This window comes from Heterodontus francisci, chromosome 18 (assembly GCF_036365525.1).
Source record: "Heterodontus francisci isolate sHetFra1 chromosome 18, sHetFra1.hap1, whole genome shotgun sequence".
Classification (NCBI taxonomy): Eukaryota; Metazoa; Chordata; class Chondrichthyes; order Heterodontiformes; family Heterodontidae; genus Heterodontus; species Heterodontus francisci.
The window spans coordinates 9,159,019-9,186,865 of NC_090388.1; the positions used below are offsets into that span (position 1 = coordinate 9,159,019).

Consider the following 27,847-nt stretch of genomic DNA (forward strand, 5'->3'; position numbering starts at 1 on the left):
TTGTTTAGGGTTACAGTTTTTTTTAAGCTTGTGCAGATGAGCAACAAAGTGAAAAACGGAAGCTAGGTTAACTGATGATCGGGTTGGGTGCGGGAAAAAGTGAAAGGACTCTGGCCGGGTCGGGGTCGGATGTGGTTCTGTCAGGCTCGGGTTGGGTTTCATTTGCAGACCCGAGCCGGCCTTTATCTCCATGGGGAAGCATGTAGGTGACGAACAGGAGGGTACTAAGAAAAGATCCAAATGGGTGGTGGTGCAGGGGTGGAAAGCCATTGCTGGAGATCCACTAGTTACAGTTGAATAGGTAAGAGCAATCGAAGCAGGGCAGTCTCACTGAGGTGGGCAGAAGTACATATGAGCAAGTAGGTGCTCATAGGGCAGGGAGTGCCAGGGAACTTTTCATTTGTTTATACCACTACTCCCAAGTCCTGCTGTCATAATGAATTTTTAAAACTTCAGGGGAAGAATGAATTCCTTGCTAAGTATAGTTTAAGGCCTTTTTGTCGAGGAAATGTACAGAGTTCCACAAGATAGGGGAAAGGGCCAATATAAACAAGTACTCTGGAGCTTCAATTCACCTTAGTTGTACATGAGAAGAGCTTGAGGCAAGTTGCAAATAGTGAATTGTACAGATTATTTAAATATGACTAGAATCCAGTCCGTCTTTTTCTAAACTAACCCAATCCTGTCTGTCTAAAACACACACTAAACCTTAATCGTTTGTTTGTGCGTGTCAGTATTTAATGTTTATCCAAGGCCCTGTTAGACTTTTCCAAATTGCTGTTTGCTTTTAAATCTCTTGCAATATTGTAACATGTGTTTATGACAGGTATTATTTGTATTTGGATGAATTTTGTAAATTTTGGCACATCAAATACAATAAGGATATGAATTCTTAAAATTTTATAAACTTTATTTTAATCTCCCAGATTAAGTATATCAAGGAGAAGGAAAATCTGCCATCCTTAACTGGTCTGGCCTGCATGTGACTCCAGACCCACAGCAATGTGGTTGACCCTTAACTGCCCTCTGAAATGGCTAAACAAACCACTCAGTTGTTCAGAGCAATTAGGGATGGGCAACAAATGCTGGCCTTGCCGGTGACACCCTCATTCCATGAAAAAAATTCTAAAGAGGCAACTAGTGACAGAGGGGAAAAGACTGGAGGTCCAATACATAGTAAATGTCACTGTGAGGAAATCATTAATTACTATTTGGAAACTCTGTCGCCTGTTCCCCAGAAAAAGGTGTCTGACAGTATTATAGCTGTACAGAGTGGTTGTAGGATGAATCAAATGATTTCTCAACTACATCATGATATCTGACATCCTTTCAGGCTGAGTCTATTGGAAATAATTGCACACACACTCCAAGGTATGCTTGTGTGGATTCTACTATATTTAATGTAGGCGTGAAATGGGGCTGTGTTCTCGCACCCACACTGTTTGGGATTTTCTTCTCCCTGCTGCTCTCACATGCGTTCAAGTCTTCAGAAGAAGGAATTTTCCTCCACACAAGATCAGGGGGCAGGTTGTTCAACCTTGCCCGTCTAACAGCGAAGATCATAGTACGGAAAGGCCTCAGGGAACTCCTCTTTGCTGACTATGCTGCTTTAACACCTCACACTGAAGAGTGTCTGCAGAGTCTCATCGACAGGTTTGCAGCTGCCTGCAACGAATTTGGCCTAACCATCAGCCTTAAGAAAACAAACATCATGGGACAGGGCGTCAGAAATGCTCCATCCAGCAATATCGGCGACCACGCTCTGGAAGTGGTTCAAGAGTTCACCTGCCTAGGCTCAACTATCACCAGTAACCTGTCTCTAGATGCAGAAATCAACAAGCGCGTGGGAAAGGCTTCCACTGCTATGTCCAGACTGGCCAGGAGAGTGTGGGAAAATGGCGCACTGACACGGAACACAAAAGTCCGAGTGTATCAAGCCTGTGTCCTCAGTATCTTGCTCTATTGCAGCGAGGCCTGGGCAACGTATGTCAGCCAAGAGCGACGTCTCAATTCATTCCGTCTTCGCTGCCTCCGGAGAATACTTGGCATCAGGTGGCAGGACCGTATCTCCAACAAAGAAGTCCTCGAGGCGGCCAACATCCCCAGCTTATACACACTACTGAGTCAGCGGCGCTTGAGATGGCTTGGCCATGTGAGCCGCATGGAAGGTGGCAGGATCCCCAAGGACGCATTGCACAGCGAGCTCGTCACTGGTATCAGACCCACCGGCCATCTATGTCTCCGCTTTAATGACGTCTGCAAACGCGACATGAAGTCCTGTGACATTGACCACAAGTCGTGGGAGTCAGTTGCCAGCGATCACCAGAGCTGGCGGGCAGCCATAAAGGCGGAGCTAAAGTGTGGCGAGCCGAAGAGACTTAGCAGTTGGCAGGAAAAAAGACAAAAGCGCAAGGGGAGAGCCAAACTTTGTAACAGCCCCGACAAACAAATTGTTCTGCAGCACCTGTGGAAGAGTCTGTCACTCTAGAATTGGCCTTTATAGCCGCTCCAGGCGCTGCTCCGCACACCACTGACCACCTCCAGGCGCTTACCCATTGTCTCTCGAGATAAGGAGGCCAAAGAACGGTTGTGTAATTATTAAATCCCATCTGAATTCTGTCTAAATCCCTCCTGCCATGAAGAAGCTTACAGCTTCATTTTTACATTCTGACTGCTTAGCAATCGCTTCTCAAGCCACCTATCTCTGCCATTGTTGATTTGTTCAGTCATTCTCTTATCTCCACCTATTGACGCCCTTCCCGTCAAAATCACTGTCATAGATAATACATTTTTCTGGTGTTATGCCATACCACTGTGAAAGGAGAAAGCCAGTTTAATTTTGGAAACTTGCCTTCCACAGACGAATGGCCATATCTCTGTCACCGGTGACCCGTACCAGGATAGACTGGCACGATTAGAAGGGGATAAAGAATCCTTGGTTTTGCAAGTAAGTAAAATTGACACAATTTAAGAATTCTTTAATGTTAGGTTATTATTTCTACAATATTTGAATCTTGTACATATTAATTTCTAAATTGGTAGTAACATGGTTTGCTGCAACCTAGTGCAGCTGTATACTGCTATGCTGTGTACTTAGACAATATAAACTGAGTTGAGTATTTCCTTTGGACTTCAGAATATAAAATCCTTTGCCTTGAGTTGAAAAATAACACTAATGTATGAAAGCTGAAGTAGCTTGTGAACTATACACAACTGCAGTGGTTTAAGAAGGCAGATAAGCATCACCACCTCAAGGGCAGTTAAGAAAGGGCAATAAATAGTGGCCTTGCTAGCAACCCTGCCTCCTACGAACAATTAATAAAGTAGCTGCAGAACTTGAGTTAATTTCCACTCACTTTTGAGGTTCTTAACTTATTCAGCGAAGGAAAAAAATTAATACCCATCCGTGCTGTTCTTAGCTTCTTCTTTGATCAGTTTTTTTATTCATCGATGTAATGTAGGCGTTGCTGGCAAGGCCAGTATTGTAGAAATTGGTCCTTAGACAACCCTTTAAATGATTTGCTTGACAGTCCAGAAAGCTGGCCGCTTCCTGAAAACTCCCTCTCGCCCAAGCAAGGTGCAAAGTCATCCTCTGGGGTAACGTACTAGCTAATTTAAAATGGATCGCTTAGTTGAGAGAACAATGTTCTGGACTTCAAATACCAGGCAGGTGCTCGTTGAAATTAATTTTATATTCCATTGAACTTTGAATCCATAGTGGACACTGTAATTGAGCAAAGTCAAACATTGAAAGTTATTTTTTAAGTTGAAATCATTTCTAACCATTCCAAATTCTCTGTTTATACTTGAGTGTTGGAACTAGCCTTGCAAAGATGTGTTGACTAAAATATTCAATTAAAATACTTAAGGTATGTTTATTATATATTTGTGTAAAATGAATTTCAGACATGTTTTACAACTTGTATTTATGCCTGTCAAGGCAGTACAAATAAATAAGTTAGTTGCATTCCTAGATACCATTATATAGAATATAGAACAGTACAGCACAGTACAGGCCCTTCGGCCCACGATGTTGTGCCGAACCTTTAACCTACTCTAAGATCAAACTAACTACCTACCCTTCATTCTACTGTCATCCATGTACCTATCCAAGAGTCGCTTAAATGTCCCTAATGTATCTGCTTCTACTACCACTGCTGGCAACGTATTCCACGCACCCACCACTCTCTGTGTAAAGAACCTACCTCTGACATCTCCCCGAAACCTTCCTCCAATCACCTTAAAATTATGCCCCCTGGTGATGGCCCTTTCCACCCTGGGAAAAAGTCTCTGGCTAGCCACTCTATCTATGCCTCTCATCATCTTGTACCCCTCTATCAAGTCACCTCTCATCCTTCTTCGCTCCAATGAGAAAAGCCCTAGCTCCCTCAATCTTTCTTCGTAAGACATGCCCTCCAGTCCAGGCAGCATCCTGGTAAATCTCCTCTGCACCCTCTCTAAAGCTTCCACATCCTTCCTATAATGAGGCGACCAGAACTGAACACAATATTCCAAGTGTGGTCGAACCAGGGCCTTATAGAGCTGCAGCATAACCTCGCGGCTCTTAAACTCAATCCCCCTGTTAATGAAAGCCAACGCACCATACGCCTTCTTAACAACCCTATCAACTTGGGTGGCAACTTTGAGCGATCTATGGACATGGACCCCAAGATCCCTCTGTTCCTCCACACTACCAAGAATCCTGTCTTTAAGCCTGTATTCTGCATTCAAATTCGACCTTCCAAAATGAATCACTTCACACTTTTCCAGGTTGAACTCCTTCTGCCACTTCTCAGCCCAGCTCTGCATCCTGTCAATGTCCCGTTGCAACCTACAACAGCCTTCCACACTATCCACAACTCCAGCAACCTTCGTGTCATCAGCAAACTTGCTAACCCATATGCAGGTGGCCACAATCTTCCAGTGTCCCCTTCAGTACTCCGTATTATTGCTTTTCAGTGCTTGACACATTGTAACGTTGGAAAATGTTTCAGGTTTTATGGACCCAACAATTGAATTTGAAACCAACATCTTCCTAGTGGAACTTAAACTGAAAAATTTGTTTTCCATACTTGTGGATTTCAGACATGATGGAACGTGCTTTGATCAGATTGCCAGAATAAACATGAAATTGTTTAAGCAACAGGCAAGCTGAGATTTGGTATTCCAAGTATGCATTAAGTTTATAACTGTAATAATCAACTAGGTAACTTACGGCACTGAGCCACTTTTTAGAGGCGGAGATCTCAACGTTACTGTACCGGCAGTCATACTTTGTGTTTCACAGGTGAGTGTTCTAACAGACCAAGTGGAAGCCCAAGGGGAGAAGATTCGAGACCTAGAGTGTTGTCTGGATGAGCACCGAGAGAAGCTGAATGGCACAGAAGAGATGTTGCAGCAGGTATGAGTGGAATGATTGGGAGAAAGATTTTGAATTGGGAAGTCCATTGGTGTTGAGGTTTGAGACCTTTTGAAATTAATTAACACTTAAAAGTTTAAAAAAAGATTTGTGTAGGTAGGTTACAAAACGCTAACAGTTTAGTTCTTTCAGTTTTAAATGGTCATTGCTGATTTATCTCTGCAGCATCTGATAGACATTCTGATAAAGCTGCTTAGCTATTGCTACCGAGAGATTGTTATCTTCAGAGAGAACAGGTTGGCCATTGCTAGCTTGAATGCCTCTTTCTCTGATTGTAATCGAGGCAATTTTTACACCGAATGATGCCCAACTACCACAAGTCTGTCTGTGTCACGTTCCTTTTTAATGTTATAGTATCTAGCTATTAACACAGAATAAGGTAAATCAGAATTTTATTGTCTGAAAGAAGAGTCTTGTAAAATCCAGACTCCAAGTCAGAAGAGTACAGAATTAAATACTTGGCTTTCTTCTAAACGTTGCTTTGTATCTGCTGTGACATTTTTATGTTCAATCACCCTATTAACTGTTTAAAATCTGCATGTGCCAACACCATGCCTCTAGTATGGTATACAGCTGAGTTTTCTTTTTGGTTAAAAGAATATTTTGTGCTTTATTGGAATTTTAGTGACAAAGATGACCATTTATATCCTTTTGCTGATTTGGCTCCCATTTGCTAATGCTAGTGAGATACGATCTCAAAGTTGCCTATTTTGAATTTCTTGTTAATTTGAATTGAAGTTGTTTAAAAACACCTTCTGTGCTGTCTTAAAATTACTTAATTCAAACTACCCATTCAAAAAAATTTCAAGCATCAATTTTACAATTTCAAATGAGCAGCAATAAACTGTATTGGTTGATTGCTAAAGTCAGGGAGGTTGAGTGAGCTGAGTTAATGTTCCTTGTAATTCTGAAGCACCCTAGTTAAATGATTGTATTTACAATCATGTACAAATGAATTGGCTGTCTTGCATTGTCAGATTCTGGATTTTCTCCCCTCCAGTTTTTCTAATTTCATGATGTCACTGACACTCACTGCCAGCTACTGCAACAGAACGTATCAAGAGAGGAAGGGATATTAGACGCCTAAAATACATCTGATTCTTTGTTGCCGTATGATGTTTGGACAGGAACAGGAATGCTGCTGAGACTATCACTTCAAGCCAGTTTCCTTATTCTATTGCAATTATGATTGCATTTTATTGGAACAGCATGCAAAGATATCCATTTTGTTTCAGGAACTTCTAAGCAGGACTTCACTGGAGACTCAGAAATTGGACCTTATGGCAGAGGTGTCAAACCTGAAGATAAAACTGAATACGATGGAAAAGGACCGATTGGAATATGAGGAGAGACATAAAGATACTGAGGTGAGACGAATAATATGATTTGCTGTGCTATTTTTATGCAGTAGAATATATTTGGACTTGAGTTTATCCAGTAAAATAATCATTATGTAGCGCTCTCTTGCTTTCGCGCTCTCGCTCTCAGTTTCGTCAATCTGTATTTCCAGGAAGAATGTTGCATGGTTCACTCCTTTTGATTTTTTCAAACTGTAGCAATTTCAAATTTAGTGAGAATTATTTTAGCAAAAAAAAATCATAAGCAGAGGACTTGTTGGGGCACGACAGTTAGTCTTGGTTAGGGCAGGAACCAAATACCAACTCGGATTCCCTAGCTAACTTGCTAGCCATGTAGCTGCTCTTGCTGGATGTCACATGAAGGCATGATTGGGCTTGACTGTACTGTCCCATGGGATTCAAAAACAAGTGATGTATCACTCTTGGCATACTGCTAATTCTCAACTTGAGTTCATAATGTCTAAACTGCTCAGTTCAATTCCTGCTCTTGTAGCTGACTTTGTCTATTTAGTGTAGGACTTCAAAAAAAAATCTAATATATGAATACAGATGTAGAAGATTTAAAGGTAGTCGGTCAGTGTTGTAGCACAGATATCAGTTCTGAATTCCTTTGAAGGATTAGTCTGATTTCCACAGCAAAATGCAGTCTGCGAACAAATTTTAATCCTTAGAGTGTACTGATTGGGGATGTTCACATCTAATTATATAGATTCCTTTGATTTTCACATTTACTGTTAACAATTTATACAGGCAAGAATTTTAGTTTCTAAAGCAATAATATTTAGTAAAGTAATCGTGTTAATGTTGGTCTTGCTGCAAACTTCAGCTAAAGTTTTATGTGGTCTCTATTTTTAAAGATTGCTTATCCTGTCCATGATTTCTTTTTCTCCACTACTTGTTCTAGTCAGATCTTTTTTCTATTTTCTTTCATTTGCTTGGTGTTCTACAGTCACTGTTTAACCTAATAACAGAGCTGAGACAGCAGATGGAGAAAGTGGAAGTGGAACTAGCATTATTCCAGGAAAAGAGGTCACGGTTTGGGGATCAAGAGGTGACTGCATGACAAAGGATGCTATGTAGCATTAGCATCTTAGCCCAGTGTTACCATGCATGTTTCATGATTGATTGCTTTGGGGAGGGATTGAGAAGGAGAAAAATGTTAATCAAGATTACAGTAGCCCATCTTCAGTCTATCGATTGCTGCATTCATTGCCCTGTATTGTTAAATAACGTAAACTATTAACTGCTTGTATCTGTTGGGATCAATGAGAAACATGTCATGCAGGCCTCCACCTGCCAAGCATGAGGCATATTAATTTTGCCACATGGACATTAAATTTCAAACTGTTGTTGAAGTGAAGAAAGGACTTGCTTTAAAAAGAATTGCTAGATCTTGGCTGGAAAGACATTTGCACATTAACAGACAGTGCTTGGAAGGACAAAGCAGTCATTCCCTGACACATTCAACCCACAATGGACTTTTGATCACCAGACGTTGAAGGTGGGGGAGCTCACATTCCAGATTGACTGTCAAGATGGCCGAATACACACACACATATGGTCAAACCAGCTAGTCACATGACTAACCTGCTGGGCAACCTGAGTTTGTTGAATTTGTACAAACAGTTTAGGGAAAAAGTCTGTTTGCTGCTGAACTGAGAAGATCTCTCCTGCCTGCTCCCATCTCTTTCTCATGGAACTCCAAATCCACTTAAGATACATGAGCCTCAAGAGAGAGAGATCTCCTATAGCGAACACAGTGGCGCAGTGGTTAGCACCGCAGCCTCACAGCTCCAGGGACCTGGGTTCGATTCCGGGTACTGCCTGTGTGGAGTTTGCAAGTTCTCCCTGTGTCTGCGTGGGTTTTCTCCGGGTGCTCCGGTTTCCTCCCACAAGCCAAAAGACTTGCAGGTTGATAGGTAAATTGGCCATTATAAATTGTCACTAGTATAGGTAGGTGGTAGGGAAATATAGGGACAGGTGGGGATGTTTGGTAGGAATATAGGATTAGTGTAGGATTAGTATAAATGGGTGGTTGATGTTCGGCACAGACTCGGTGGGCCGAAGGGCCTGTTTCAGTGCTGTATCTCGAATCTAATCTAATCTAATCTAATACTGGGCCCCAACGAAAAGCAAGATCTACCTACAAGCAAGGCTTCATCTAGGGGGAGGTAGAAACACTGTGTAAAAAAAAAATAAATAAAATAAATAAATAAAATTGAACCTTGTTACGGTGAGACCAGGTGAAGGTTGAGAGGGACCTCTAGACACCTTTCTCACCTGGTCGTAACACATGGGCGATAAAAAGATAATTCTGGCCCACCAAATTCCTTCCATCCACAGATCATATAATTCACCACAATATGCATTCTACCCAACCCATTAAACCAGTGAGGAAGAGTCCTGTAAAATGTATCCCTTCAAGTCATCGACTGCATCCTGTGCCCTTCTCCCTGCTAAATGGAGTGAAATGAAAATATGTAACTAATCTTGCATTGTGTTATTCATCAGTGATACATTGTACTGCTCTCGGAAGCTGGACACACATTACTTTCATATAGTATTTGTATGTCTATGCTTATTCTTGAACCTCAGTCCTGTTGTTAAAAGAGCTATCTGATCATCTAATTGTATTTTTTCCCCCTCAAAATTGTTAAATCAACAAATGCTATCATTGATGAATAACGTAGAATGCAAGATTTGATATGTATTTTCGTTTCACTCCATATTAGCATGGGCACGTCATGGCAGATGGGGACCTAGCATGCAAAGCATACTAAAGGTAAGTAATATTTTTTAGTTACATGACAGTGGCTACAGGGAGCATGTTTGCTCACAAAATAAAAACATAAATCTATTGAAACTGACCTGTATTGCCATCTGGGAAGGGAAGCTTGGAGGAACAGTAAAACAGTAATTTACTATTAGCACACCTGAAAGGTGAGTATGATGGTTAGTATACGTATCTACGTTCTGCTTTAGGTTAAAAGAAGTAATTAAATCTGCATAACTTTATTGAAGATAAATACATATCTAGTCAGAAAATGTATGTGCAGGTAGTTGTAAGCATCCATCCATCCTTCCATTAATGTATTTTGAGTTTATTTCTGGGCGCACAGGCTAGTAATTTGAGAAATGCGACATGCTTTGCCTACCTTTTTGTCCATGAAGAGCATTTGTTTGTGTATTGCAAATGAAAATATTAAATGCAGAAGTAAATGGACTGTTTGTCATTCAATTGAATCCAATTGTAGTGACTTAACGAACAAGGTGTTTATAGATCAGAAACACCCTACTTTGTGACATTTATATTCCCATTATTCTTTATTTTCTTTATACGTCTATCTTGGTTTAACTATAGGAAAGAGTATTTGCCTTTTAAAATGTATGTGTTTGCATAAATTGTGCTGCAATTTGGGCTTTACTTACACAGGAAATGTTTGGATCCTATGCTAAAATTTGGTGCATTGCACGGTTGCAGGAACTCTGCATATTTGTACTGTTGACGTAATCTAATTAACAAATTCCAAAATGTTAAGTTACCCACCCTTTCCTGTATGCTTCAGCTTGCCACTGGATTTATTCTCACTTGCTCAATGTGTGTGTGTATATATCTCAACCCCCTCATTTTAGTTTTATTTGCATGATATGAAGCTCTCTAAGTGTTTAAGCAGTGAATTCAAAGTTAACTGAAAGAAATCAGTCACCACTTATGTAAACATAACTTTAGCTGGATGAATGTGTGGGTTTACAACCGTTGTGTTCTGCATAATTATTTGAGGAAAAACATTGAGGTTTGTACATGGGTAGTAGTTCAATCATGTAGATTATATTCTTATATTGTAGACGATTGCAAACATTTTCAACCTTTTTACATTTTATGATTGCATCACTATGAATAATTGTATTAAATTGATTATACACTTAAATTGAGGCTTTGCTCCTTTACTTTAGGGATTATTTCAAGAGGTTAATGATCTAAGAGTGAAGGTGGTTGAGATGGAAAATGAAAAACTTCAGTTTGAAAAGAAGCTGAAATCAACCAAGGTAAGAAGATGTACTAAACTGTGATTTTCTTGAGTTATCACAGGGGAAATGGTTAAAATGGTTCATTGCTTCTGGAATAGAGTATTTGTCCTTCATTAAAAGGCAGACACTATTAGATGTTTTTCCCTTTTTGTTATTTTTGTAAATCCTTTCCAAGCCATGAGCCTGTACCATTGATAGGCAGAGCAGATAACCACAGTGTAGCGTCAATGCTGCCATTTGGTCAGCGCAGCGCGGGGTGCAAAAAGAAAATAAAGAAAAGCATGCATTTATGTAAAGTCTTACTGCATTGTATTGAAAATCATGTACCAGTAGTTTTGCAGTTACCTGTAGTTAGGCAAACACTTTTGTGCTTAGCAGTCAATGCATTTCAAAGTATGTGGAATGCTTACACCTTGAGAAATGCAAATCTCCAATCCTTAAATTTAGAATACAAAGCACTTTAACACTTGTAGATTTTTTTTTACATTTTTATAATTGTTCAGCCTACCGTGTATCCAAAACTAAGCCTGTGGACTGCTCTCTGCTTTTTTGGTTCATCTTGAACAACATTTGCAGTTGTAAGGGAATTAATTATAAGGTTGCTTATTCCGTTACCTGTACTAGGTTATTTCAGTTTTGGAAATTGGAAATTAAACCCACCCTGCCCATCATGTTCTTCCTTTTCTGAAGTTGTCACCCTAATTTGGTGGATAAATGTAAACAGTTCTTTAGTTTTGTTAGCAGCTTTCATTTACCTTAAAGGTTGTCTTGTAAACTTTTTGTAGGAGCATTCGGAAGTAATGTTTACTCTAAAGGAAATGGTATTAACTGTATCTTAAACAAATATGAAAAATTGCTGGAAACATTTCTAAAGAAGATGAATACTTTATAAGCTTACTTTGCTTGTGCTTATTGAGTACATGTGATATTGTGCACTTGATGAACTGAGTGTCATTATTTTCCCTAATATGCAGGGGCTGTTTCTTAACGTGGGCATAGGGATAATGAAACTGTGAACAACTGTGGTGCATTGCAAGACTTGCCTTATATAGGGGGTGGGGCATATTTTGCTTCTTTTAAAATGTTAATGACCTGCTTTAATTCTGTCTGGCTGATGTAGCCATTCCAGTAGAGTACAGAATTGCGCCATCTGATGGAGTTCTGCCCTTTCCGATCATACTTTGGTTACATAAATTATTTATCTTCAAAAATGTCCTTGAAGTAGCAAAAAATTATAATGCTGCGGGCAAAATGGAGTGGATTATACAAGAGGCAAGTTCATTGTTCCCAATAGTAGTTAATACAAAAATTACAGTAATCTTGTGGAGCTGACAATTGTAAATTATGAATTATGGAGGTTTTGAGATCTTCAAGGCTGTTCATTATAATTGTAGCATCCTTGTGTTGATCTAGAGAATGAAACTAACTGCTTCACTCCAAGTCACATTTGGCTCTGAATCTGGTTTTACGCTGCAGTAGCTTAGTGTCAGTACAAATCAAAACCATTTCACGCTGCAACCTGTTGTCAAGTGACAAAATGCACAGCAGTGAGTAGCATCAATAGTCCAAGGTTTCTTTCCCCAGCCCCTTTCCCCTACATCAAGGTTTGATGAGAAGTGGCAGATTGCAAACGAGACTCTACATGTAAGAAATTTGGTCTCGATTGGAATAACTTTCCCTGCACGTTGATTTGGCAGAGACCTTTTTGGCTCTCAGAATAACATGTATTAGTCAAGCTGAAATAATTAAGTTAACATGTGGAAGGTCAAATTCTACTGCAGAGAAAAGAACTACTTGTTCCTCATCTAATTCCTCATGTATGGGTGAATAAAAGAGTGCTAGTATTGACCTTTTAATTACTGTAAAACATTTTAAATAGTTTGTCAACTTAAGTTAACTCGTACTTCTCCAGAAAGTTTTAACCATGATGCTGACATTTCCAGGGTGTTTGTATTTTAGCCTGAGTCAACAATTTTTTTCCTAAATAAATTGCTTTCATCCTGTGATACTGAGGTTACTCAAACAATGCCATTGAGATGCCTGGAGTAGTTCTCTTACGATACACATGTTTAGAAAAATTAAATACAAAAAATCTTTTAAGTTTCTGTGGTTGTCTTCTCTCCTTCCTTTAACTCTATTTTATCTTTTCTTAGTTTTTAAAGGATAAACTTTCCCATTTTGCTTTGTCTCCACTAACCTGTTGTCCATATTACAGCTGGGACCCGCAACAGTAGACATTGCTCTTTGAGGGGATAAAGGACAATGCTGAGGGTTATCATCTGTGAATAGTTACTTTGGCTCAGTTACTTCATTAGGAAAATCGCGTCAACCATCCAATATATATGATAAACTAACGTCAAAGTAGAACTCATCGGCAAAAGCAAATAGATATTCTCCTGGCAGCCCAAGGGTTATTGTTTTAAGCATTCAAAGGATTTGTTTGATGGACCATTCTCTAGAAATGTTCTTTGCTTAGGTTTCTTGTGTTTGAATCTTAGACTGATTTATACTTGTGTAAACATTGAAAGAGCTACTGTTCTGCAAGTAGTGTTAAGATATTTCTGGGCAGTGTATCTCAGCTACTCCAGCTTTGCCTCTTTCAGCTTCTAGCTTTCTATTTTTGTATTCCCTCATCTCTACCAGTCATTAATGGCTAAGCTCTCTAGCCTGAAAATCAAGGTTGGTCAGATGCAGTACGAGAAGCAGCGACTGGAACAAAAATCTCAAGCAGTAAAGGTGTGGTGGGTTGCTGTGTGTTTCTGTGTCCATACTTATGTGTCTTTGAAAAGATGAGTGCAAAAGAAAATATCAGAAATTAAAATAGTTTTTGCATGGAACTTTGTTTTCCTGCCTTTTGTGTTTTGCACAGCTTTGTTTTTCTAATGTATCTCCAGTTTTTAAAACATAGGTAACATAAGCATAATGCAGCTATTATGGAATATGCTGTGTAATATGTATGACACCAGTATTTATCAGCATGCAGTGCTTTCAATTTATCTTCACTTTTTATTTAAACTTTACAAATATGTAGTCTGATTCAGTGTCAAACTTTCTCTGTGGTTCTGTCAAACTCCTTTGCATTATGTCTGTACATTTGTGTTCATAATCAGGTGTATTCAACCTGCCTGCATGTATTAATGTTAACAAAATTGTTCCAGTTTGTGTTTTGATTTCATCCAGTGAGCAATTTATATTAAAGATTCAACTACTTGATTAAAAACTTGATATAATTTAACTTTTAAATGTAACTAGACCGATGGCAAGAATTAGTTGCTGTCATTGTTCACTCCTAGATGAATTTTCTTCTGATCTTTATTTTTTTTTTTGCTTTTTTTAAAAGTTGAATCAAAGTTTGGTGCACAGTCTGCCAATTAATCTGGTTTGTTTTCTGTTTCTCAAAGTCCAATCCGATGAAAATTCAACAGCCAAAAATTAGCTATCTTTAACACCATTTGTAATTGGGGTGGGTAATTGCTAGAGATGTCCATGTCCCACAAATGAATTTTAAAACATTTGCAAAAGCAAATGTGTTTGTTTAGCAGATATTGTTAGACACTCCTCAGCTAAATGTCAATAAAGTCATTTGTGTGGGCAGAATTCAAGAATATGAAAAGGAAAGTGAGGGGAAGAAAAATCAGACCCTTGCTATCCAGTGAGCAGCATACCTTTGTGCCCTGTACTTTGTAGTTACTAGTAATGGCAACTTCCTAAGGTGACAAAAAGTAGAAGGAAAAATGTTTTGGAAAATTTCAGGCTAAACACTGGAGCTATATTTTCCCAACTGCCCCAATCAAGCGAGCTCCAGGAGACAATGGGTATCTGATACTAAGGCGCTCCCCCATATATCTATACATCAAGACTGGTCGGGGTCACAAAATATCATTTACAAAATAGTGGGTGAGTTCAAAGACCTCTTATCTTCATCTGACTTCAGCACGAGTCATTGGGTGTTTCAGAGGAACTAAAATAAGGAGTATAGTAGAGACAGGATACAGATAGAGTTTTTTCAGAAGAATTTGGTTCATCGCAGCTGAACTGACATGTAATATTGACATGTAAAGGATTACATACGGGCAAATGTACAAAATTTACATTAAATGAGATTGAATTAGCCCGGAGACTTAAAAATATGGCATTAGTAGTAGAATTTTAACTTAACATTGCGGCATTCTATCAAACTAATTAAAGGAAATATTTTAGCGATATTGCCAAAACAGTAGATAGAACCATACAGATGTCATGCTAAACATTTATCTTCTGCTAGACAGCACTTAGAGCTGTATTTGTTTGGTTTTGATAACTACACTTCAGAAGGCACGTATATAGATTGGCGAGGGTGTTTAACAGAGCAGTAAGATGGAATTCAGCTGTAGGAAATATTAGAGAAGCTTCAGCTCCAGAGTCTGGAGAAGGTGGTTAAAAAGTAGACCTGGTTGAGGCACAAATTTTACAGATAAGTTGAACCACAAGTATTACTGAGACAAAAATTGGGTCAGAAGTGCTGGAGGGCACAAGTTTGCAATTTAGAGCAGGTATTATAGGAAATTTATTTATTGAAAGATGAACATTTGGAGTATTCTGTCAGAGTACTGGAAACAAACACAATAGATGTGTCCGAAATGCTGTTGTATTCTAGTCTGAGAGTCAGCTTAGTTAGAAGAACAAGCTTCAATGGACTGCATTGACTTCTTGTTGAAGTATATTTATTTTAGTCTGCTGTAAGTAATTCTGAATTATTAGGCAAATTAGTGAATAATGTTAAGGCTCCTAAATAAACTGGGTGTATGTTGTCAGCACCACAAATGCAGTGACAAGGCATTAAAATTAGTCATTTTGATGTAGGCTAGAAAAGTGTTGCTCAAAACCCATTTCTTGAGAAAACCAGTGCATTTATCAGGAATTTGGCGAGCATGTAGTATAATCCTGGAAGTTTGAGGATTTGATGCAAGAGGTTATCTGAATTTTGACTTTGGGACATAATATTTAGTTGGTTAAAGGCTGATTGCTAACCAAAAAATTGAGTTCATCTACCTGTTGGTTCTTGGAACACCACATGATAACTTTCTTGGCTATGTGATAGAAAGTGAGATGAGGTGGGGAAGGGAGAGAGACTAAGGAATGATCTAGGTTAGCTTGCTCAAATTGCATTTGCCATCAGCTGAGGATGAATGGCATTAAAGGTATTTCTGAAACCTGCTCCCTTGACCATCAAAGCCTGTGTTCTAGACTGTCCCACCCTGAACTGGAGGGCAAGGTTTGGGAAAGAAAGAAATACATTCCTAAAATGAAATTAAAACTTTGCATTTTAATGTTAGTCAGATACAAATTAATTTTTGCTTGTAGATTGTGCTGTACCATGAACCCTTGGCTACAATGTGAAGAGTAAATCAGGATGCTCTTAAGCCACTTAAAGGCCATAATAATTTAATCCTTTGTACTGTACAATTACTGCTAGAAACATTATTTTTTATGATGTAGGATGAGCTGGTGCAATTGAAGGAACAGTTGGAGCAGAAAGACGCTGAGATCAAGAGGCTATGCTCGGAAATGAGTTACAAAACTGAAATAGATGAAAGTGACAGTGGGGCAGGTAAGAGGCATAATTCCTTGCTCATCTGTATAAGAAAACTGACTTAATTTGTATCCTGAATATAGCAACTTTCTGCTCTTGCAACATTAGTAGAAGATTTTCAAGTCCCAGATACCAACTTCGATTCATTTGTTTATGCCATAAATCATGTTTGTTCTTGTGATTGTGCCTGACAGGCCAGCATTTATTGCCCATCCATTAAATATCTTAAAAGTTTTGTGAAGTCTGTCCACAAATTTTTCTTAACTGTTTTCATGATTCACGCTTGTTTCTCAACTTTTTACGTTCCATTTATCATTGTAACTTACTGTGTTTACATTTCCCATTCAATTTTGATGTGCCAACGTACGATATATATATTTTTGGGAACCTTGCAGAGCTGCTGCTTATTTCTGCAGGGGGTTCCGTATTTTGAAGTTTTTTTGTGTTCGAATGTTGTATTCCTAAGCAGCTACAAATATACACGTAGTACTTAATGTGGTTTTACATTTGCCCTTTTTGTAAACTAACAGACTACTTTTTTTTTTCTTGTACCTGTATTACATGACCTGTGTGAATTTCCTGCACAGAGGAAAGTTATAAAAAGAAGCTGAAGGAGAAAAGTAAGGTCTTGGTATCTCCATTTTGTGAATGTGTAATGATTGCATCCATGTGCATATGGGTGATGCTACGCCACCCCATTGCAGCAATTTGCATGCTCGGTTGAGAAACCTTGAAAACCACCTGTCTTCATCTGTAATCCTGAATTGTAGCATTGGAGTAAGAGGTGGAAATTGAGTCAGTTCGAAAGAGTGGGTTCGTACATCCTGGATCGAATCTGCTTGTCAGATTTTAACTGAAAAAATTACTTGTTAAAGAAATCCTTTAAATTAATAATGTTAGTAGGGCGGGAATGCATTTTAAGATAGTAAAATAGTCTGTCGGTTCACTATTTGTGCTAAATGCAACTGATTTCATAGAGGCAGTTTTCAACTGTGCCTTTTCTATTAGTAAGCAATTTAAATATCTCCATGCTAAAGGTTACAGATGAGTCCTGATCTTGTGCTGTTCTGTATTTTAAATCCTTGCATGGCTGCTCATTGGACTTCACTGTGCTGCAATTAATAGGTAACTTTGTCATACAGTATATTTGACAGAATTAATAGTGTAATTATTTATCAACAAAGAAATACACAAGCTTGTTTCTGGTAACTTTAGAACGTTGTCATCTCGGTACTCTTGGGAACAAAGTCCCTAATGACTTGCAAAGGAGTCAGTAACAAGGCAACAGAGTTTACAGTGGGTCTGGAAACTATGGCTTTGCTCTTTAACATATACTTTTAGTTTGGCATGGACTAGATGGTCTTTTCTCATGCAAGGCTTAAGTAGTCATTCGTATAATTTCTCCAGGACTTGTTCTGCAAGTTTTTAGTGCTGGATATTGTAAACTAGAATGATCATAAAATTAGTTGCATTTTATTTGTATTATGGTTCAGGCTTTATTTCTCCAGTTTTTTTTTAAGCCAGTCTTTCTCGCTTGTCCTGTTGCCTTGTTTGCGCTCACTTTTATATATTTTTTTAAACTCAAGTTGCTCAGACATTATTTCCCTGTATTGAATTAGTGCTGGCTATACTTGATTTAAATGTTCATCAATTTTAAATATAATTATAGATTCTAAGAGTTTGCCTATAACAAATTGACACACTAGTCTATGGTTGCCTGGCTTCTTGTCCTCTCCTTTCTTGGACAGTGGTGTTATGTCATATATTCCTTATTCCAATTTGCATATTTCAACACAAGCGGTTTGGCATCAGAGAACAGTGACTTATCTACCCGGTGTTTTGTTAATTTTCCTCATTTGTAAAAACCTCTGCAAATATTTATTTAATAGCTCTGCCAAACTCTCATCCTCCACAATTAGAGTCTTCTTCATCCCTGAGTGGTTCTACCTGATCTTTAATTGTTCTTTTACTTTTTATGTTTATAAAAGCCTTTACTATTTCTATTGTTAGCCTTACCTTTATTATATGCCTCCCTTTTTAAAATTGTATTTTGGTTTTAATCTCTTTACTACAGAATTCTATACTTTAGTGCATCTGTTTTTGCCTTCTGGGAATACATATTTTGTACTCTTAAGTAATTTAGACCAGCAGCAGATAATCTTCAAATATATCAACATGTTTGCTAACTTTGTCCAGTTAATTTGGACTAGATCTCTTTTATCTCGCAGAACTTTGCCTTTTTCCAGTCCAGCGCCTTCATTATCATTTTTCCACACTAATACTGAAACTAACTATGTTGTGGTAACAATTTCCCAACTGTCATTATCTCCTAAATGTTCATGCTGGAAGAACAGAGACATTGAAAATGTACTGGCGAAAATACTTCAGAATGTAAAAACAAAACACTGCTTTTAATATTTAAAATTATTTTTAAAAGGTTAAATTACTCCACAGCTTTATTTTCAATAACGAAATATGCAAACAACTGTTTAAAGGCTCACTGTTGCCTTTAAAGAATGTTGCTAATATGCGGTCAATGTTGTACTAATGCAAGTATGATATGCGGCATGCCAGCATGGTTTCAGTATTCATTGTAGCATAAAAATATAAAAGTATCATGTTGAATGCCATTCTTGCTATTTTCAGGTCTTGAAGTACATAAAATGAAGAAGGCTGTTGAGTCGCTGATGGCAGCAAACGAGGAGAAGGTAGATCCTATGATTTTATTCTGACTTGTTTTTAATAATTCATGGGATGTGGGTGTCACTGTTAAGACCAGTATTTATTGCCCATACTTACGAGCCCTTGAGAAGGTGGTAATGAGCGCCCCTTCTTGCATTGCTGCAGCCAGTACCATAGATATTAAAGGTGATTGTGATAGCCTGCTGTTTATGGTATTAGACCAGTAACCAAAAGGTTGTGTTTACAAATCCCAGTGTGGAGAGTATCAGAAAAATAACTCTGAAAGCTTAGATTGTCATGAAATCCCAACCAGTTCATCAGGGAATGGAATCTCCCATCCCAACCCATTCCCTACTGTCCGTCAGGGAATGGAGCCTCCCACCCCAGTCTGTTCACTACTCCATCGTGATATGGAGTTTGCCATTCCAACCTGCTTTGGGATGCATGTGACTCCAATCCCATATTTTGTCATGTTCAGATCTGTCTTTTTCAAATATGAAAGTTAAAAAAAAAATAATTAACAAACTGTGGTTCTGAATGAGACCTGAAGTTGACTAATCTTAATATCAGTGTCACTTATCTATGTTGAAAGAAGAGGTAAGTCAGACACTAGAGGTGTCTAAAATTGATAGAGAACGTATTAGATAGGCTGTCTGTATTTAAAGTGGATAAAACACCAGGACCAGATGAGATGCATCCAAGGATACTGAGGGAAGTGAGGGTGGAAATCGCAGAGGCACTGGCCATAATTTTTCAGTCTTCCTTAGACTCGAGGATGGTGCCAGTGGACTGCAGAATTGCAAACATTACACTCTTGTTCAAAAAAGGATGTAAATATAAGCCCAGCAACTACAGACCAGTCAGTTTAACTTCTGTGGTGGGAGAACTTCTAGAAAAAATAATTCAGGACAAAATTAACAGTCACGTTGAACATGCGAGTTAATTAAAGAAAGCCAGCATGGATTTCTTAAGGGAAAATCATGTTTAACTAACTTACTGGAGTTTTTTGAAGAGGTAACAGAGAGGATTGATGAGGGCAATGCTGTTGATGTGGTGTACATGGACTTTCAAAAGGTGTTTGATACAGATTTGTGCACAAACTTGTAGCTCATGGAATAAAAGGGATGGTAGCAATATGGATGCGAGCAATATGGATGCGAAATTGACTAAGTGACAGGAAACAGAGTACTGGTTAATGGATGTTTTTCGGGCTAGAGGGAGGTTTGTAGTGGAGCTTTCCAGGGATCAGTGGGACCCTTGCTTTTCCTGATTATATAATAATGACCTAGACCTTGTTGTATAGGGCACAATTTCAAAGTTTGCAGATGATACGAAATTTGGAAGCATTGTGAACTGAGGAGGATAATGTAGAACTTCAAAAGGACATAGACAAGTTGGTGGAATGGGCAGGCAGGTGGCAGATGAAGTTCAATGCAGAGAAATGTGAAATGATTCATTTTGGTAGGAAGAGCATGGAGCGACAATATAAAATAAAGGGTACAATTCTAAAGTGGGTGCAGGAGCAGAGGGACCTAGGTATATATGTGCATGAGTCATTGAAGGTGGCAGGACAGGTTAAGAGAGCGGTTAATAAAGCATACAGTATCCTGGGCTTTATTAATAGGGGCAAAGAGTACAAGAGCAACGAACTTATATTGAACTTGTATAAGACGCTAGTTCGGCCTCAGCTGGAGTACTGCATCCAGTTCTGGGTGCTGCACTGGAGAGAGTCCAGAAAAGATTCACAAGAATAGTTCCAAGGAAGAGGAATTTCAGTCATGAAGATAGATTGGAGAAGTTAGGACTGTTTCTCTTGGAGAAGAGAAGACTCAGAGGTGATTTGATAGAGGTGTTCAAAATCATGAGTCTGGACAGAGTAGATAGAAACTGTTCCCACTCTTGAAAGGATCGAGAATGGGAGGGCACAGATTTAAAGTATTTGGTAAGAGAAGCAAAAGTGACATGAGTAAAAACGGCTTCATGCAGCGAGTGGTTAAGGTCTGGAATGCGCTGCCTGAGAACGTGGTGGAGGCAGGTTCAGTTGAAGTATTCAAAAGGGAATTAAACAGTTATATGAAAAGGAAGAATGTGCAGGGTTACGGGAAGAAAGCAGGGGAATGGAATTGAGGGAATTGCTCTTTCAGAGAGCCAGTGTGGACATGATGGGCCAAAAGGCCTGCTTCTGCACTGTAACGATTCTGTGATTGTTACAACCTCCTATTGCCCAGTTTGATGAAATTGTATTGTCCAGAGCAATATGTTGAAGCTAAGAGGAAACTTTAAACCAAACATGATCAGAACCACATGGTCACAGTGAATGTTGGAGGCAACTTTGTCTGCAATCTGTAACATGCAGATTTATGTTAATCTGCACATTTCCCTGATGTCTGCCTGTGTAGGTGTGTCAGTGTTGCCATGCAGAGCCTTCTAAGATTTAAATTTGTATCTAACTTCCTCCCACCCCGCCTCACTGTTGCACTCCCTCCCTGACTTCAGGAAAACTGGCATTGGAATTTTTGTATAATGCCCTAATGTTTTGCAAATAGGACATTTTCTCGGTGTACTTTCTTTTTGAAGGATCGGAAGATAGAAGAGTTGCGGCAGTCCTTGAATAGGTACAAGAAGGTGCAGGATATGGTGATGTCTGTGGCTCATAAGAAAGGTGGGATGTTATGATTTGTAATAGTTCAATCAACAACCTGCAGCTTACGTTTAAAGTGTCCAGTTAACTCAACTTTCTGCTCCCAACTATTTGGACAGTAGGGTAATTAATTACATTGCCATACACCATTTTTATTACAGGATATAAAATATATCTTCTTTAAAAATCCATTTGATAAAGCTTAAGCTTTTCCTTTCCAGCCACAATCCAAAATGTGTGGGATAGGGGATCCAGATTCATGATTCCTCAGAGGTCTGTTTTGGTCTTAGTCGTATTGTCTAGGAGAGATGTCAAATGAATATTGAGGGTCTTTCTTTTTCTGTCTCGGTCCCCGCCCTAGTTAATTTACCTTCCCAAGGGAGAATTGCAAAGCATTGACATCTGGAAGTTTGTCCACAAGGTTGTGAAATTGTATTGTAGGAACGTTAAAGCAAGATGGTGTTTTTTGGAGAGCATCTTTTTAGTATTTTTTGAAGCTGCAGGATGCAAATTTTGTACTGAACAGAAAAGAATAGACTTGAGGGTGATCTTTTCGCTTGTCTTTTCTGATGTTGACTTTCTGAGGTGCCATTCCACATGTGTCAATAACCCTGCAGTACCTCAGTTGGACATTGTGTGTGTAAGATTGGAGAGAGAGTCAGTGGGGTATTTGCTACATTCATCATAGTGAGAAGGGATCTCTGTCCCATGCACCCTCAACATATGTTCTCATGCAGGCTTTAAGAAGGGGGCACACAATACAGATTAACAGCAGGAACCCTAGCTGAATATCCCCTCTCTCCTGCCCCCACTGCCCCACCAAATGAAATCCAGGAAAATAATGAGCCCATCTATCTCTGGCCAGACTGGATTGAACCTGGGAATTCCAGGCCACTCAGCTGCTCGATTCTGTTCTGCCATTTGTTCAGATCATGGTTGACCTGTCTCAACTCCATTTACCTCCCTTTGCTGCATATCCCTTGGTACCTTTGCCCAACAAAAATCTATCTCCATCTTGAAAATTCTTATTGACCCCAGCATCCACAGCCTTTTTGGCGGGTGGGGGTTGGTGGGGTATGTGTTCCAGCTTTCCACTACTCTTTGTGTGGAAAAAGTGCTTCCTGATTTCAGTCCTGAAAGGCCTAGCTCTAAATTTAATACTGTTCCCTCTTGTTCTGGATTCTCCCACAGAAGAAAATAGTTTCCGTGTATCTACCCTAGCAAGTCCCTTAGTCATTGTAAATACCTCGATTTAGATCACCTCCCCCACCCCCCGCCCGCCGTCCCCGCCAAGGGTCTAAACTTGAGGAAATGCAAACCAAGTTTATGCAACCTGTCCTCATAATTTAACCCTTTACCATTCTAGTGAATCTGCGCTGTAGTGCCAAGAAGGCCAGTATATCTTTCCTTAGGTACAGTGCCCAAAATTGAATGCAGTACTCCAGATGGGCTCTGCCCAAGGCTGTATACAATTAGAGCATCATTTCCTCACTTTGAAATTCCAACCCCTCTTGAGATAAAAGCAGACATTCCATTAGCCTTTTGTTTACTTTTGGTACTTGTGCACAAGCATTCAGTGATTTGCATTCATGGGCACATCTGATCACCTCTCACCAATCAGCAAATGAACTCTGCTGTCTTCTACCTTTCAGCCAATTATTCAGTATTGCACCACCCAATGCATTTATCCACTAACCCATATGAAGTTCTGTTACCATTAAGTTTGAACGGAAAAGTTAGGAATGTTTTCCTTCCTTCAGAAGTAACAACTGAAAGCTTTTAAATGATACAAAAGAAGAAATTCATGTTTCAATTTATAGATAGCAGGATTAAAGGACTTAGAATTTTATAAATTTTCTGCTGACTTTTTAAATTTACAAAGTATTTATTAAAATGAGTGTTTTCCCAATTTAAAGAGTTTACTTACTGCTAATTGTACCATGTATTGCAAATATTAAACAGATGTAGAATCAAAGCTGAGAATGAAGAAGCCATTTTCTCCAGCATGAAAGAACATTATCTCATGCAAGTATGAAATCAAAAATTCATATTTCTTTTCAAACGCTAAATGTTTTGTTGGTGTAGTAAAAGAAGATGACAGTGACGAAAGCCTGAATGGGGGATCTGCTGGAGTTAACACCAGTGAAACATTAGAAATTGAGCTGGCTTCTCCCACTGCCCCAGCCCCTGCAGCAGAGGAAATGCCAGAAGCAGTAAGTTAATTTGCATAATTACATTCTAGTCTGAAACATTCTTCAGGTATTTTTCCTTCTGTGGTCCTCAGTGAAGCAGTAAAAAATTAAAATGCTAATTATCATAGTCTCTCTCGGGTGCATGCGCTGTTTGCAGAGAAACAGGACATCGGGAATTGTGAAACAGTAGCTAGCAACGAAGTTAAACAACCTTTCAGAGACAGTGTCACAAAAGCTTTGTTTATTGAAAGCTAAGAATTCTTCGTGCTTTTAAAGACTGAGAAAAAGGATTTTCTGTGAACATTGAATGCTGAAACTTGATGGTTGAACTGAGTGCATAGACTGCAAGGCACCTGTTTTCAAGCAGCTCAACAGGGAAATGACTGGAAGATTTATGACATGTCTTGATGGTGGGTTTTAGTATCAGTTTTGCAGTGTGAATAATACCAGGGAGCTGGAAGCAGCTAGCAGTGAACTGGCTGGCCACCTGTGTTTGCAGACCAGAGAAAATAGACCTATTCTCTGAAAAAGAAGGCTTGCCTGTCTTGTAAAAAGAAATTCCACATTTGAGCGGGTGGCTGTGGTCTGCCTGGAGAGAGAAAAGACCCAGGAAAAGAGGAATTTCTGCTCTCTGTGGAGAAAGGCTCCTTTGCTGAGAGGAAGCCCTGCATTTTAAAAGGTGGCAAATTCCTGTTGCCTCCAGTCTCCGAAAAATCTCTGCTTCAGGCATGATTCCTGTTGCCTCTGATGTTTTGAGAGATCCTGAAAGCTCAAGAAAGCTTCTGTTGCTAGATTGCTATTTCAAAACCCAAGTAGACCTGTTGCTACACCCTTTGCTGTAAGGTCTATGTGACGCCTGCTGCAGACGAAGTGCCATGAGTGCCTACCCATCACAGACTCGATTAACCTTCCCTGGAGAGACCTCGAGTGGCATCTGGCTATTCGACTCTGGGAAACCTCACTGATCAGGAAATATCCAACCAGGACATGACAACCTAATTATTTTGTTCCTAAGAAACAGTTGTAATCCAGAACATCCTTTTTAAAACTTTTTTTTAATTGTGTGTGTGCATGAGGGTTAGGAAGAATAAGAAGTTTGAAAAGGATCCTTTCACATATAGTTATCACATTATTGTTTAAGACTTAGTTTATTAATAAATAGTTAATTTTGTTGTTTAAAGAAACCTGGTATGGTGTGCTTTATTCTGGAGGATAAATAAAGTGTTTAATTTGGCTATTTTCTGGTAGGTGGGAAACTTTACTAATATGTCATGACCTGTGGAGTAGTGGGACTGAATTAACAGAGCATTACTGCCACCTTGGTCGTAACAACAGCTGATTAATATAACTGAGCAAGGCTGTGGAAGATGTCATTTTTTGAATGAAGTGAAAACTTGCTGTGTTTGTGTATTTGGTGAGGTAATGGTCTCTCAGTCTACAACATCTATCAAAGTAAGTTGACGGTGAGGCAGTGGATGCGATCTGCTTGGGTATTTGACACTGTCCCACATTACTGACTGATTCACAAGGTGCATACCCACGGGTATATATGAACATACGAATTAGGAGTAGGCCACTCAGCCCCTCAAGCCTGCTCCAGCATTCATTAAGATCATGGCTGATCTGATTGTAACCTCGACTCCACATTCCCACCTACCCCTGATAACCTCCTACCCCCTTGCTTATCAAGAATCTATCTACCTCTGTCTTAAAAATATTTAAAGACTCTGCTAACACCGCCTTTTGCGGAAGCGAGTTCCAAAGACTTAAGAACCTCTGAGAAGAAATTTGCCAAAAGGTTGGGCCTGATCGATGTGTGGATGAAAGTTAGACAACAAAGGGTAGTGGTATGTGGGAGGGAGATGTCAAAGTGGGCTGTCAGTGGGAACGCACTGTTATTTTATCATTTTGGTAAATAAAGATAGTATATTGTCTGTAGTGCTGGTTTCCAGATGATAGTTGAGCGCTGTGGCCAATGATAGGCGATAATCTAAAAGGGCCTGTAAAGGCTAGCTGAGCAAATGTAATTCAATATCAGTCCGTGCAATATCAGAGCTTAGGTAGAAGACATGGGAATGTAGAGTATGCATTATATGGTAACAGGCATGGTAGAGTGAAATCCATGGCAATTTAAAAGACCTGGGTGAATTTATTAGTAAATGAGGTACAGGGTGTTTAGCTCTAGAATGAAATAAAAAAAATAAGAGCCTGATGAGAGGTGGGTTTAATGGCACAATAATAAATGGAATGAAAGTAACTACCAAAATTTCCACGTGTTTTTTCCAACCCTGTTTTACTCCTGCAGTTGGGGTTCTCTAGCTCTTTAAAGAAGTTTGCAGCCTAGCCTCACACCAAAAAAAGGTTAAGTTACAACTAAATTCTGTAAGAAACTGTTGCAAGATGTTTACAGTAGTTGGATTAAATAGAAAACTAGACACTGAATATAAAAGAGCTAAGTATGTGTTTCTGGAATATAATTTTACTAATATAATACTAGAAATACTTAGATTTGTACTGGGTAGTTGACAGTGAGAATTAATAGAAAACCTGCAGACTGAGATCACTTGGTCCTAAATTAATATTTTTTCACTTCTGGAGATCTTGTTTGACATTTGAATTTCCTACATTGTTGCATTATTTGTGCTTACAGCTGATTTTTAAAAACTACTGTTGCATTTTAATGTTTAGGCACACAAGCACTCAGACATCAGTAAAAGAATATACTTGGGGAAAAGTGCATAATTTGCTAATTTTGTTTTAGGAGCCAATTGAAATCCACACTAGTATTCTTCAAGTACCAATTCCAGTGGTTTCATCTACACCGAAGAGTCGTGTTGAACAGGCAGATAAGAAGATGGACCCCGAAGTTGAAAAAACACCTGACATTGGGTAAAACACACACTAGCTTTGTTGCCTAACTTTAAAAGGTTGAGTGTAATTGTAAAGGTTTAAAGGCTGTCGTTGGCTTCCTATTATGATGGTGTGTTTTCAAGTATCAAGCAAATAAACTAATATCCTTAAGATGATTTAGGTCATCAGTATTATTTGAAGACCAATTCAAGTACCTAACCATTGTATTTATTATAAAAACTTTACAGATTTATGGATGAGCTGGTAGCTGATAGTATCGCTTAATCGGTTATTGGAAATGGATAAATCCTTTTTTCTGAGGAAAGTGTAACAAACAATGTGTATGATGTAATCTGTGTAAATATACTTTTTTCTACAGTGAAATACAACCAGGAGACTTCTCTTCGTTAGTTGAAGAAACTGTCATATGTGACAGTCCTATGTAAGTATAATGCAAGGGAAAAATCAGTTTTATATCAATTCTGCTAATCCATAGATAAAAAGACATAAAGTATTGGTTGTATAAAAATTGAGATTTCCGCATTCTTTCTAAATTTCAAACTCTCTACCTGACTAATGAAAAGCTTGAATGGTGGTGGTACACTGTTACCGTTGAGCTTATTGGGAAAACTAGAGAGATATTGTGTTATTAAAGGGGTCTGCATTCCTTCAGCAATTCCAGTATCTTCAGATTATATACAGATGCTCTACTAGAAGTGTATTCAGGCCTTGCGTATAGAATCATAGAATAGAGTTATAGAATGGTTACAGCACAGAATTAGGCCATTCGGCTCATCGAGCCCACGTGGGCTCTCTGCGAGCAGTTTAGCTAGTTGCACTCCCCTGCCCTTTCCCTGTAGCCCTGCAATTTTTTTCTCCTTCAGGTGCTCATCCAATTTCCCTTTGAAAGCCACAATTGAATCTGTCCACTATGCTCTCAGGCAGTGTATTCCAGATCGTAAGCACTCTATCCTTAAATTGGTGTCCTCTGGTTCCCGACCCTTCTGTCAATGGGAGCAATTTCTCTTTATATACTCTGCCTAGACCCTTCATGATTTTGAACAGGTAGATAGTGGGCTTCCCCAGCGATCCTCGGAGGAAATT

General features: G+C 39.0%; 1 protein-coding gene across 6 annotated transcripts in view; it reads left to right on the forward strand.

Moving 5' to 3' along the window:
• The window catches only part of ppfibp1b (PPFIA binding protein 1b), a 180,907-nt gene that overhangs the window by 114,137 nt on the left and 38,923 nt on the right, over positions 1–27,847 (forward strand). For 5 of the 6 annotated variants that reach the window (XM_068050205.1, XM_068050202.1, XM_068050208.1 and 2 more), the window contains exons 4-14: positions 2,861–2,947; positions 5,288–5,401; positions 6,655–6,786; positions 10,732–10,824; positions 16,285–16,396; positions 16,966–16,998; positions 19,025–19,086; positions 21,638–21,722; positions 23,787–23,914; positions 26,655–26,782; positions 27,123–27,185. In XM_068050205.1, the coding sequence (XP_067906306.1) occupies positions 2,861–2,947; positions 5,288–5,401; positions 6,655–6,786; positions 10,732–10,824; positions 16,285–16,396; positions 16,966–16,998; positions 19,025–19,086; positions 21,638–21,722; positions 23,787–23,914; positions 26,655–26,782; positions 27,123–27,185 (1,037 nt within the window). The remainder of the gene's footprint in view (positions 1–2,860; positions 2,948–5,287; positions 5,402–6,654; positions 6,787–10,731; positions 10,825–16,284; positions 16,397–16,965; positions 16,999–19,024; positions 19,087–21,637; positions 21,723–23,786; positions 23,915–26,654; positions 26,783–27,122; positions 27,186–27,847) is intronic. The other variant, XM_068050207.1, reaches the window with a different exon arrangement.